Source organism: Oryzias latipes, chromosome 16 (assembly GCF_053564925.1).
Source record: "Oryzias latipes strain Hd-rR chromosome 16, Olatipes_Hd-rR_3.1".
Taxonomy (NCBI): Eukaryota; Metazoa; Chordata; class Actinopteri; order Beloniformes; family Adrianichthyidae; genus Oryzias; species Oryzias latipes.
This window is the reverse complement of record NC_136252.1, coordinates 26,941,840-26,955,337: the sequence shown is the minus strand read 5'-3', so window position 1 is coordinate 26,955,337 and position 13,498 is coordinate 26,941,840. Positions and strand designations below refer to the sequence as shown.

Genomic DNA, 13,498 nt, shown 5'->3' with positions numbered 1-13,498 from the left:
ATTACTAGGATAAGGGTTACCCTTGCCATTCATGGAAGGTGACCTCCAGACTGGCTGGTAAAGGGGGCAGTGGATGGAGTGGCTCTATTCCATTGAACATGGGAAATAGAAGTAGTACATGAAACCAGAATAAAATGTTGTCTGAAAGTGTTTTTTTTTAAATGTACTGCTTTACTCTGCTCTGATTTATGTTAAAAAGAGAAGCTGTACATATGTTGCAATCACTGGCAATGCCATTTCGCACAAATATTTTGATCCTCTGTGGATAAAGCCTAATGATATTATACTGAACTGCAGCATAACGTTTTTGCATCTTTTTAGACTGAATTATTGCAACTTTCAGGCCAAACTGATCCAAACATTGCTCAGATCTGACAACAGTTATCTGGATTTGACTCTGAACCGTGCAAATCCAATGATGGTTGCTTGATTTGAGTTCTGCACATCTTTTACAGCATTTGCATTGGACAAAACTATGTCAAAATACTTTTTTTGACATATTTGTGTTAAAGTTAATGTCTTTTTGACTGAAAGCCTGAAATATATTCTGATGGCGAATCGAATGGCTGTAGAACATGTATTAAAGGAAATCTTTTGCACGGCATTCAAACCATGTTTTCCTTTGTGCATTTATTGCTAAATATTTCCTAAAAATGTATTTGCAAATTGCATCTTAATTCGGATTCATAGCTTCAAGAAGAAGCTGTAGTTTGTGCTTTGGTTCCTTCTGACTACTCACTACTTTTGTTTTAGTGCACTTTGGCTTACAAGTATCAATGAAAGGCATTAAAGTTGGATGCTGCTACACCAGTGCAGTATTGTTCCCCCAAAAGAAAAAGAAATTTGGTACATCTGATTCAATCAGTGATTTGATTTGTCCAACAGAATCTCTAATTGTCCCCCAAATATTTCTTTTAATATTCTCTTTTACTGCATCATTTTCAGTAAAAGAGAATTTTGCTTTTAAATACTGACACAATCATGCCAGCTCTGTTTGACTTCATTCTACTCCTGGTGTTTTATCTAAATAAGACTCTGAGTTAATAAGCTCCTCATTGTGATCAAAGGCAGTTTAATGGGATATCTGTGTGTGATTGTGTTTGAGGAGTATGGGGGTCCTCTTTGTGTTAAGAGAGGAATGCAGCTGCAGCTTCAAGATGAAGGATAAAGGACAAGGGTGTTCTTCGCTTCCTGTGTGTGTGCACTCAGGCTGCTTGAGTGCTACTCTATGAGTTTTCACCATAGGCCATATGGTTTGAACTCAATTGATAACACAATGGAAAAGAACAGTAGAGTAATGGCAACATTTTCCATCTGCACAACCTTCTCAAGTTAAGTAATATTGCAGTATATCTCAAAAGCTGTCGATTATGTTACTTCTGGGAGTTTTTCCCCACAGTTTACTTTGGATGGCTCATTAACACAGTAATAAGTTATAGAAGCATGCTTTACAACACTGAGTTATGCTTTTATTTACTCTTGTTTGATGTTTACACCCAACTCCTGGCCAAACCATCAGGGCTACAGTTGGGTTTGGAGATTGTGCAAAACTATTGTGTTTGCAAAGTTGGATTCTTTGTGCTCTTAAAAACAAATCATTTTCAAAGATGTGTGATTTAAGAATATCATAATATTTTTTTCTTCTTCTACCTGTTAAATTGTAAATCAAATGGTCCTGTTGTGTAGTTTTACTAAAATAAGAAGCTGGTAGTACTGTTGTTAAGTTACAAAAGTAAATAAAGTCCAAGTCGGAGTTAAAAGGAGTATACTATTACATTCATTTGGGGTTTTCGAATCTACAGTAGCATTTAAAAATATGTTGTTGTTTTTTTTTTAATATTGTTGTACTATTTTTTCATTTTCTTTTATCGTCTGTATTTGTTTTTTTTTTTATAGATTTGCTGCTATAGCCTGTAACAGCATAATGTGAATGACTTTGACAAAAAGGAGATTGAAAACAAGTGATTTATTTAAAATGTGTAAATCAGAGTGTTTACCAAGTCTCACGTTCTAAAGGAGATTAAAAAAAACACAAAAATTGTTCTTTTATTATGAAGTGTCGGTTGATCTTTTAATTCTTGCATGACTTCAAAAAAAGCAGAACTTTGATGAGAAAATGTCTTGCTATCAAGAAATAGACTACCACTCCTAGTGTGTGATCACATTGTATTTTATCACATGAATGGTAATGATATTAGGGGAAATGGGATCTTTATCAAAATCGTTTGACTAAGCAATATAATTAACCCATCAAGGCCAGTGGGAGCAAAGTGATTTCAAATTTTGGCAGACTTCAGGGAAGGCATTTCAAAGATGTTTCTCTTAATGGTAAAATAAAATGTAAAAACACATGTTTTTTTATTTTTACAAAAATCAACCCCCACTGCATACAACACCCCCACTTTCCAGTTGCAATGACAGGTGGCTTGTGGGGGTTTGCATGAACGCCACTCAGCAGCTGCACAAAAGAACCCCACTTGGGTCCTTTTAGACAGGGTGTCCCCTCTCAAGCGTGCCAAGCAGCCTCTGGCCCAGCCCCCACCCCAGCAGATGCTCCGGGATATCTACAGGTGGTAACTGAGAAGACGTGCCGGAGCTCTAGTATCTATTGAGTACACCCACATCTCAAAAAAATCCCTTATGCTGAATTACAATCTGAGTCTGAAGAGAATGACTGAGAGAATGCATCAAATATGGTTTATCCTCGAGTCTAAAAAAAATCTAATAAAAAATGGAGTTGCAAAAACAAACTAAATGTTAAAAATAAACTGACTTTAAATTTATTAGAAAATTTGTTGATCCTGGAAAATCCTGATTCATCTGAGCCTGTGGTCTCTGAGAAAACTGTCCTCACCTTCAAATTCTGTATTATAAACCAACAATTGTCAACAAATGTTATTACACAAATGCATGGATTTAGAATATTTATCTACAAAGTTCAAAAGATTTGAAAAGTATATACTTTAAATCCCTCTAAATTATTAAAAAATATAATAGAGTTGACTCAGGTTTAGGAGATTTAAGCTTTTTTCTTATTATTTTAGCTTTGTTATCCCATTCCACTATTTGTACTTAGACAAATTGATCTTACAGACCAATGCAGTTGTTTTAAACCAAATTAAACAAAGTAAGAAATTAACGTTTTGACTTTCCCATTCTTCATATAAAAACCATTAAAAATAATAATAATTAAATTAATGTGATTTAAAAAATATGTATGTTACACAATAAAAACTGATATTTTTCAATGTTTGTATTGAATTAATATTGAACAGGGAAAAGTTGGAAGTTGTTGTGGATCTATAAACAACTGGAACTACTGGGTGACAATGTGTTTCCTCACATTCAAATGCTTCGTTCTTCACAAAAACCTGACATTTGAATGCTACCTTATAAGTAATTTAAATGTAAATGTATACTATCCTTGTGTTTATAACAAAAGGTTGTGTTTATATGCAACAAACTTTGTCATTAATAAACTATAACCCCCCCGCATTCATAATGGTACAGTCCAACTAGAAGACCAGTGGAGTCATCCGCACGAGCCGCTTCATCAGCTGTGGTGTGTCGTGGAGTGAGAAACTCCGTTCCTCCCTCATCCGCCTCCACATTTAGCCTTTTGGTACTGCTTATTTTTGGACCTCCTTTCTTTATTTTTAAAATTCTTTTTGATCGAGGCTCCATTTATTGACATATTTAGTTCTATTTGGATTCTGAGCCTCTCGGAGGATTTCCTGACCAGAAAAAAACAAACAATACAACTGTGCGAGGCGACCAAGTTTTCCCCCCACGTTCTGAGCGAGGAATGAGAGCAGTTCTGGAGAGGAAGAGCCGAAACTCCCACGTTTGAGTGAACAAAAGGACAGAAAAAGAGGGAGCTGCCGCCAGAATGGAGGAAAACACTCTGCCAGCAGTAGCAACACGTAAGTCTCTATTGCTGAAATGGAATCGGTTCAGTTGTTAAAAAATAAAATGTATTTTTTAGGGCGCCAGCAGAGTTGTCTCTGCCCCGCACGGCTCGGAAGAAATGGGATCAATTATGAATGCGATCCATTTGGGAGGTGCGGATAGATGCTCCATAAATTATGAAGCCGGCACATTCCTGCAAGTTTAAACGCAACTGTTTTGAGCAGATTTGTTGATTGGTGACTAAACCTCATCGACGAAGCGATCATCACATGACTGCAGATGGCTAGCTCCTTAAAAAAAAGGGAGCCATTTCTTGTATGTGGTGCTCAGCCATCATGGTTATATTAACAATTTGAGCGAGATGAGGTAATCTCACTAGTCTCACCCCCCCATCCCCCTCCTTATGTTATGTTTAGCTCACTACTAACACGATGGATGCACTTCCAGGCAGGCTGGCAACCCCTGTTATCTCCTCTGCAGTTGAGCTCTGGCAGAGAGGATGCTGGTGCAGAGGTGCCCATCCAAACCCCTGAAACCTACAAAAACCACACTGAGACTAGAGCTGCACCAAATGAGAATATGAGGATGCGATATTAGTGATTGATATTGCATGACCATATAACTTGCGATACATGAGCGTCCATCCCATTCTGGTCAAATGCATAAAAGGATTTGTTTGATTTTTTAAATAATTCAAGCAGCCATAAGATTGTCTTAGCACATGTAACCCTTTTGCTATCCAAGGCACTTTAACCTTGAGAGTGGGGTCATTTAGACCCCACAAGACAGTGCGCTGAACCTTTTTTCAATGATATGTGATCTTCACTGGTGTCCATGGATTACATGAAATCCTCTCCACCTTTATCCACCTTTGCCATGGTAGGGATAACGCGATACCAATAGATTGCATGCACAATAAATCCAAAATTTTACCTTAAATGTTAATTGATAAAAAGAGAAGCCATTATGTCTTTAAAATCCCAAGCCAATCACCTTTTGATCTATCCTAAAAGCATTTCACGTGGTCTTTTAATTATAATTATGCCAATTTTAAGGTAAATCAAAAACTTGTGTTGTGTTCTAGCACGTAGTTCCTGCAAAGCGGCACAAGTTCATTAGAAATTCACTTCTGAGTCATGGGCAGAACCGTTGGTGCGGAGTAAAAGGCCGTACTCACCGGGAAGACTATCCGCCAGCCGTTATTCGCCAGCGCTTTTCAACACGTTTTTGTGTTCACACCCAAGCGAGTTTTGCTGACAATGAGCCGAGCGAACATGCAAATTTATTCCCTGACATTACATGGCGCTTAATGTAAAACAGAAATACCCCTGTATACAAGGTGGCGTAGCGCAACTTTACGCTTCTTAAACTCGCTTTTCACTCAGAAGAAGAGAGCAAGTATTTACGCACTTGTCAGAATCATACAAAGAAAACATGAATATTTCAAGCACCAGTAGCTCCAGCTCCAGTTCCAGCGATGAAGAATTTATTGTTCTCTTGAAAGATGAAAGACGCTGATTTTGGGTACATCCCATAGTTACGAGAAGAGAAGAACATGGTGAGTTTTATCGACTGGTACAAGAGCTGAAAATATATCATGAGTGTTTTCGGGGAAATTTTAGAATGTCCGTCTTATTTCTTCGCGGCAGTGTAGACGCTACTTGGCGTATATCTTCTTCAACGTTACGTATGTGTGCTCAGCAAGACAGTTTTGTGTTTGAGCGCCCCCAAGTTGTGTTTTACTGTAACTTCGGAAGCTCCAGACACGTGTGCAAAAGCGCCATTCTCATTGGTTCTATAGTTTTTGACGCGGTGCGTCAAACCAAAAAAACGAACCCGAGGCGGTTTTAAAAAAAAAGACGCTTTTACGCGTGGCGTTTTAGGGTACCTCCTCTTCCCATCATCAATTTGCTTACACACTTTCCTGCTAGCTTATAACCCCTCACAACCCCAACATAACTTTTCGGGTGCAACTAAAATGGCAAGAAGTATTGGAGCTGTCTTGACATAATGTTTAGAGCAAGTTTGAATGTGGAAAACGAAGATGTATGGATGTAGTCTACAAGCAGGAAGCTTTTAACTCACCCATTGTATTTTCTAAGTAACAAATATTCTCTTTTTCTAATGGCATTTTTTTGTCTGCTCCTGATTCACAACAATTTGAATAAATACATACTCAGAACCCAATTTTAAGCTTAATTTTCTTTTTATATGCCCTCCATTAAGGCTGCACGATATGAGGAAAACTTGCGATATGCGATATTAGAGATTAATATTTCGATAACGATATAATTTGCGGTATATAAACAAATATCAAAATAACCAAAAACATCATTCTGATTTCATTGCAACAGTTTAAAATTTATACTCCAAATGACCCTCGTCGACATAGGTGACGAACATTTAACATAATAGGCCTCCACCTGATTGGTCAACAACGTGAAGGCGTCCATCCGATTGGAAATGCATAAAGGGATTTAGTTGATTTGTTAAATGCCTCAAGCTGCCATAAGATTGTTTTAACACATTTACGGTTTACGATTTATTGCAATTTTTGCCATCCTTTGTGATATCGATATTGCAGAGCTGGATATTGCGATAACGATAAATTTGCGGTATATTGTGCAGGCCTACCCTCCACTGTGAGAAAAATGCAGTAAAAGAAAGTTAAAAACACCAAAAAACACGATTATCATTGAGGCGGGTCTTTAATTGTTGTCCTTATTAGTCTTGGCCAGAACTACCAGAACGGTAGAAAATTGTTCTTTGGCGTTCCTCTGATATAAAAGTTCTTAACTGTCTCCTATTGTGATAACTTGCAGTATATTATGTTGACTTTTATTTAAATAAATTGTTGCAGTGAAATAGAAATGACACGTTTTTTCTTATTTGCTCATGTATCACAAGTCATGCATGAAATGAATATCGTCATCACAATATTGATCACTAATATCACACTTTGCAAGTTTTTCTCATATGGTGCAGCCTTGAATGACACCATTTTCTAACTATAAAATTAGTCTAGGATACTTGTTAGCCTGCTTCAGCTTGGCTGCAGATTTATATTTGACATCACTCACTGTGAATAGTTCAAGGCCAAGTGAAGGATTTCTCACTCAGACTCACTGAAATGTTCCAGCTTCTTCTAACTGGACGTGAAGTCATTCGTGCAAGGATGTTTCTATTCCAATTTTTGGAATCGCCACATTAAAGCACATATTGATATATGCTGCCTGTTCCTGGAAGTGGAAATGGACAAACAATACAGCCTCGTCTTTCTGACTGCAACAAACTTCCTGCTGACTGTGGGGTTCATGGGGGTGGGACAGCTTGTTTTGGCTCCACATCAAGGAAGAGTTTGGTGGTGTTCCACCCTTTTTGTTGGAATCTCGAACTGTAGTTTGATATCTATTCAAAAGTTATAAATAGCATTCGTGTTGATGCATCTAAGGCATTTCGAGTGAGTCGATGTCCTTTTGTCAAAGCGATGTCAGCATGAATGAATTTCTCACATAATGCACTGTCTCAGTCTACTTTACGGCTTTCCTAAAGTAAAACATTAAAGACATTGAAAGACATATTTGAAGAACACCTCAAAGCTCCAGGATTGTTGGGAACAATCCTTTTTGTCTTTTTATCGTTCCTGTTAAAAGATTTATCCTTAGAGTGGAAGTTTGATTCATCCCTTCAGAGCTTTTAGAATACGTAAATCTCTGTCTTTTTTCTGATCTGATGTTCATGCTTTTTAATTACAGGCATTCGAAAAGCAGCCTGTTTAGAATTTAATCTTGATTAAGTTTGTGTGAGGTAAAGTGAAGTTTTCAGTTTTATGCATATTGCACCATTTTGTAAATTTCATTTTTTACGCAATAAATGGCAGACCACCTACTCAGCTCTTAATCAGGGTAAAGAACCACGGCAAACAGGCAGGGAAGGAGCTCTTACTGTGTAATCCTTGTCTGTTTTGAAATGGGAGTGAATTCAGCAGCTTTGCCTGTCAAGGCTGCAGTGTGTTGGATCAGTCAGCTTTTCAGCATGAAAAAATGTGCAACAATGGCTCAGTTTGGAAGCAACATGAAGAGTAAATTGACAATTTAACATTTCTTTTTTGAAACTCTTTACTCCAGATCGGCAAAGTTGACGGCTTTTTGGCTTTAACCAAGATTTAAAAAGTAAAAACGTCTGGCTGCTGATGACATTCATTTGAAATGGGCATGTCATTCTAGTAGTTGTCTGCTCCAGCTGATGTTTACGGGGTAAACTGTGCAAAAATGCAAAGCAAAAAGTTGAGGAGGCTTAGGTTTGAAGTAAAAGCAGAACTTCTGTGTCAGAATTCCTCAGATCTCCGTGATCAGAGGAATATATTAAATACACATGAAAGAAGGGATTTCTTACTGTTCCTACAGCACCCAATGTTTGTCGTGAGAAAAGTAAACACAGATATCATTAAGATATTTTGAATTCAAGTATATTGTGGCACAACTTAGGATGATCTGACAGTTTGCCATTAGCTGTCCTTGAGCTTACAGTATTTCAGATCCAATACGTTTTTACCTGAAAATGTCCTGAAAGACAAAAAAAAACCAAATTCTTAATGTGTTGAAGTAAAAATATGGCATTTCTGAGAGGTGAATTTGGTGAAGGAATGCCAACTCATGATGGATCTGCATTTAAATAATCATTTAATGCAGCAAAAGCAGCTAAACACCACAATTAGACTGACAAAATAAACATTCCAGAGGAGTCTGCAGTTATTCCTCATGTGAACAAAATTGCAAACTGACCTGCATAAACGGGTCTTTTGTCCTGCAGAGTAATCAATTGTTTCTCTTAAGCTACAGGAACAGTCATGTTTATATAAGGGAGGCGTCTCCGTTCCCACATTTGCAAAATGGATTCAAAGCTCACATTCAGCACATTTGTCTTTGAAACTCAGTCATGGATGAGGTGTGCAGAGAGATGCCAAATGAACAGCAACCTATCACTCACATGTACATAGCTGCATGAAGACAGTAGTGTTTAACCCTGTCCTTGAATGTACTGTACTGGTTTTGGCAGTGACACATTAATACTGTGGTTTTTGAAACTCTAACTAGACTTAAGAATTACTGAAATATAAATGTAACCTATTATTATTTTATATTGAGATGAATTTTGTTTCCTACTAAAACAAAAGGTTTTATTGCAATGTTTTACCAAAATCTTAGTCTGAATTGGGGGATAGAAGTTTTTTCTTTCCCGTTTCGGTCTAAAAAGCTCAGAACTTGGATTTCCAAAAGGTGCCCTCAAAACTAAAACTGGTGACAGAAAGATACAGACAGCAAAATAAGCAAATAAAAGACCAAGTGGGCTCGTAGGAGGAAAAACAACAAAAGAAGACAATGCAGATCCGGATAAACTACTTCTATTCAAAACCCTATGGATGACGTCAGAGATGGTGCAGTACATAAACTTAAAAGAATTAATAATAATAATTATATCCATTTGCCTTTTATGAAACTGACACAACATAAATAGTGGAGAACCTCATAGGGAAAAAAACAGATTATAAAACCACATAAAAACAGCAGCAGAAATCTTGTTATACATCTATAAAAAGCTTTTAAAAAGAAGCTTTTTTTTTTCTTTACATAGCCGTTCACTGTCCAACAACTCCACCTATCAAACGCTTGGATCCAGTTCGTGGTTTTGGTGCTTGGTAACCATTTTGAACGATCTGTATTTACTGTACAGAACTCTGGGGTTTCGCCTTGGCTCTTTCTCTTTGCTGGCAGAACTTGACATATTGGAAGCTGCAAAAGAATAACCAGACAAATTTCAGATAATTAGATCTAAAAATAAAGCAAAATTTTGAAGGGGTGTGTATTGGAAAGTCTGGCGATACAATTATGTATCGCAATATGTGTTCCACGATACGATACATAACGCGAAATTGTACCAGAAAAAAAATTATTTATTTTTTTTAGATTACGACTCTACCAGAGTATTAATGCACCTTTCATTTAAATAAAATGGTAATATTTATTTTATTTAATGATCACAATGTTAGGCTAACTGTATCTCATATACAACATGCTTTTGCCCAAGCAAATTCATAGTGCTTTTATTTTGGTAACTTTAATATATTTGTTCTTAAAGGGAACAGTCAATGTCCGATTTTTACAACTTTTTCTTTTTTCAGTAAAAGAAAAAAAAATGGAATGGTTGTGCATTAAACAATAAGGTTCTAAAATTATGATTCTGTTTATTTCAAACATTTCTAAATGTAGCTTCTCCAGTACTTTTAAAAATAAAGGAAAAAATAAAAACACCAATTCTTTCCAGAAACACTAAGAGTGATGAGGCAGCATTACAGGGTGAAGGAGAACGCTTTAATGTGGCTAAGATGCTTTGCTTACATGACAGTCTGCGCTTCAGTTGCCGCTCCGTTTTTATCACACGGGGAAGTAAATCATCGCCACAACATTGGCTTTTTTTCAAAGCATTGCACACATCATTGATTCATCAGGTTGCTTAATAAGAATCTATTGGTGTGAGGTTCTGCAGAACTTTGGCCCGCTTTGCTGATAGCATTTTGGCTAATTCACCATTCAGCTGTACTGCTTCAATCGTTCTTATCTAAGCTTTCTACAAAGCACAGCAATCTGCGTCTTTATATGACACTGGCAGCAACATGGCACAGAGTTTTTGCTCGGTACCCATCCCAAGTAAAAACTATGTAGTGCATGTCTCATAACAACAAAACAAGCTGGTTCTTTCTGGTGCTCAAAGAAGTTCAGTGTGCTATGCTGCCAACTAGCGGTCGGGGGTTTAAGTGGAAAACAAGAGTCAGACGCTGATGGGCGCTCATAAAAAATTAAATAAATATCGGTCTGACAGCATTTCAAATTGATACAAATATCGCCCAAAAAAATTGCAATACATCGCCAAATAGTTTTTTCCCCACACCCCTAAATGGTTGTGATCTAGTGAAAATGTCTTTCTTTATATTATATGAAGCAACTGCTAGGATGTTGAAATTCATTTCATGCTAGTGGTGCATTCACAAACATCATGAAATATAGTTTAAACCCAACTGTATTGGAGAAACTTATCAGGGACATTTTCACATCTGTCAACACCAACTTTTATGCAGTTATCGGTCGATACAGATAAATTGCTATGGATAGATGAACAGTTTTCCTCTATCCACAAATAATGATTTAATCACTGCTCCAGAACATTATGGCAGAGACGGCGTAGGAGTCCGTTTAAAATTGTTACTTCTTGTTAACACATTTGATTTTTACCCAGCATTACACTAATCTATCACAAGTCCTATCAAAGTACCCAAAAAAATACAATCTGAGTTCAGAAAACTTCCACATTTTTGGATTCTGAATCATATGAAGTTAGTTGAAGGAACTGATTGGCAGGGAAAGTGTTTGGGCTGTGAACCCAGGAGTATTGACAGAATTAGAATTGTAAGGCATCTGCATTTGCTGTCCCCGACGGTAATGACAGTGTAGTGCCAGGGTCCCTCTTTGGAGCATGTGGGCTCCAGAAAGGGCAGTAGAGGGAAATTTAGATGTGTTCCTGCCTCCTCCACTGGATCTGTAAATATCCCAGATGTGACTCCTCTGTGGTCCCTGGTCGTCTGAAAGCTCCAGTCAGCAGGCCTCTCTGCTAAGATTAGAACAGTTCCTGTTAACCTAAAGGGCATACCCACTTATTGAGTCATTAAAGACAGGGGGAGTTGTTTTCACCCATGTTATGGTGGTTTGTTGGTACTGTCATTCTAAATAACGGTATTGACATGTTTGACCAATAATCCAAAATTCTCGGGTGAGTAGATTTGGAAAGTTGCGAATGAATAACTGGCCAATATGTTACTAAATCTATTTGCTATAGCAGCTTTTTCAGTCTGTTCATCTTTATAACCAGTCAAGCTCTGATCATTTACTGCTTGGTCATAGTTAAATATATGCTGTCCTTTTCAGCTTCCGAAACTGAGCTCATAATTGGGTTTGATTCATACTAAAGCCTGGTTTTAAAAAGCCCCCCAAAATGGCTGGATATCAGCCCCAAAATACTAAATCAATTTGATTTGGATTAATAAGTCCTCGGCCCTATTCTTGATTCAGTCCGCCTATTTTTTTATCTTCAAATTTATATTCAAAAGTAATTTTAATTGGTAAAGAAAAAAATCTTTTCTCATAACTAGTAATATAAACTGGCTGAAGGTGAGAGCAGTTTTTGCCTGAAAACAATACAACTAAAGGAAAAGAGATTTGTGACAAATTTGTCTTGATTTTCTAAGTAAAGATTGAAACAATTTTGGAAAAAAGCCCTATCTGCCACCTCGGCAGCTTTCATATTTAAAGACTTAAAGCAAAATCACCCCAACTATTGTGTCTTTTGAGCAATATCTAAAGTAGACGAAACTCTGTTGAAACAAAATGTCTCTGTGTTTAAACACAGTGACATTTTTAGAAAAGTCTTACAGTTCAGCTGCTTCTGCTGTTTTTCATATAAGATACATTGGGATGTTCTTTTCCTCAATTTACATTGGACTGTTGTATTGCAAATTCTGTCTGTGAGTACTCACTTATCCAGGATGGTTCCATAGCAAGAACATATTTAAAAAAAAAAAAGGATTAGTTTTTTTTAGTTGAAGATGTTTTGTCTCTTGTCCAAGAGGCGTTCTCAGTGCTTTGTCTATTAAATGTAAATATATTTTATAGCTACTCTGGCCAAATGTAATTTAGTAGTCTTTTGAAAATATCTATGCGGATATATAAAATTAGAAATGATCAATAACATTCTGGCAGGCTTTTAAAAACGGGAAATATGGAAATCGCTGCTAGCTGAAATCTCCTCTTGGGCTGTAATGCTTCTGATCTCAGGTGGACTTTGTATTCTATAAAAGAAAGGCTCTTTAGCTATGTGCCCTGCATTAAAATTAATTGAGATGCTTAGTATAATTACTTAATCCTTCTTATTTAGTTGTTTGATTGCAATCGTGCCGCTGCAACAAGTAGGCAGTCATCAGTGCCAGTTCTAAACTCTGGCCATGTTTCTCTGGTTGGTTCAGTGAAGCATTGTTCTTCTGGTCAATAGGCTTTTAGCATAATCACATTACTGTTTCATTGAATCGGGGTCACAGCAAACCAAATTTTACAAAGGTCTAGCTGCCCAAAACTATTACAAACGGTGTCCATCCCATTCTAACCAAAACGGCTCTTGCAGTGTTTTGGGTGTTCTAGATAAAAAGAATTGTCGCAGGTTGCCAGGAGAGGCTTCACCAGTACATTTCTGTTACATCGTTATGAAAGCATCTCTTGTGACCCAGAAGTCTTTTCATGTTGCTCTGATGTTACTGAGGAACAGCTTGAATGTTGGTGCGAGGCTCTCTCTTACTCTCTGTCCTATCTTTAGTTAAGCTATCCATTTAGGTTAGACGTGTTAGCTTGGGTTGCAGATGAAGAATCCCAAAGGAGCTGCTGCTGGTTTAGATAAACACTGACTTTGATCACTGTGGTGGCTCAGCAGAGCAACACTTCAATGGCTGGCTCTGTTGAGACACTGCCAGGTGATGGGATGTGGGGCT

The 13,498-nt window shown here is 37.3% G+C and overlaps 1 protein-coding gene across 7 annotated transcripts in view; it reads left to right on the top strand.

Moving 5' to 3' along the window:
• Nucleotides 1-3,505: 3,505 nt before the first annotated feature.
• map7d1a (MAP7 domain containing 1a) overlaps nucleotides 3,506-13,498 on the top strand; it is a 39,632-nt gene continuing 29,639 nt past the window's right edge. For 4 of the 7 annotated variants that reach the window (XM_004078294.5, XM_011485652.4, XM_011485654.4 and 1 more), the window contains exon 1: nucleotides 3,514-3,923. In XM_004078294.5, coding sequence (XP_004078342.1) covers nucleotides 3,890-3,923 — 34 coding nt within the window. In that variant the 5' untranslated portion in view covers nucleotides 3,514-3,889. Of the gene's footprint in view, nucleotides 3,924-13,498 lie in introns of all 7 variants that reach the window. The other 3 variants (XM_078932738.1, XM_011485653.4, XM_011485651.4) reach the window with 1 other exon arrangement.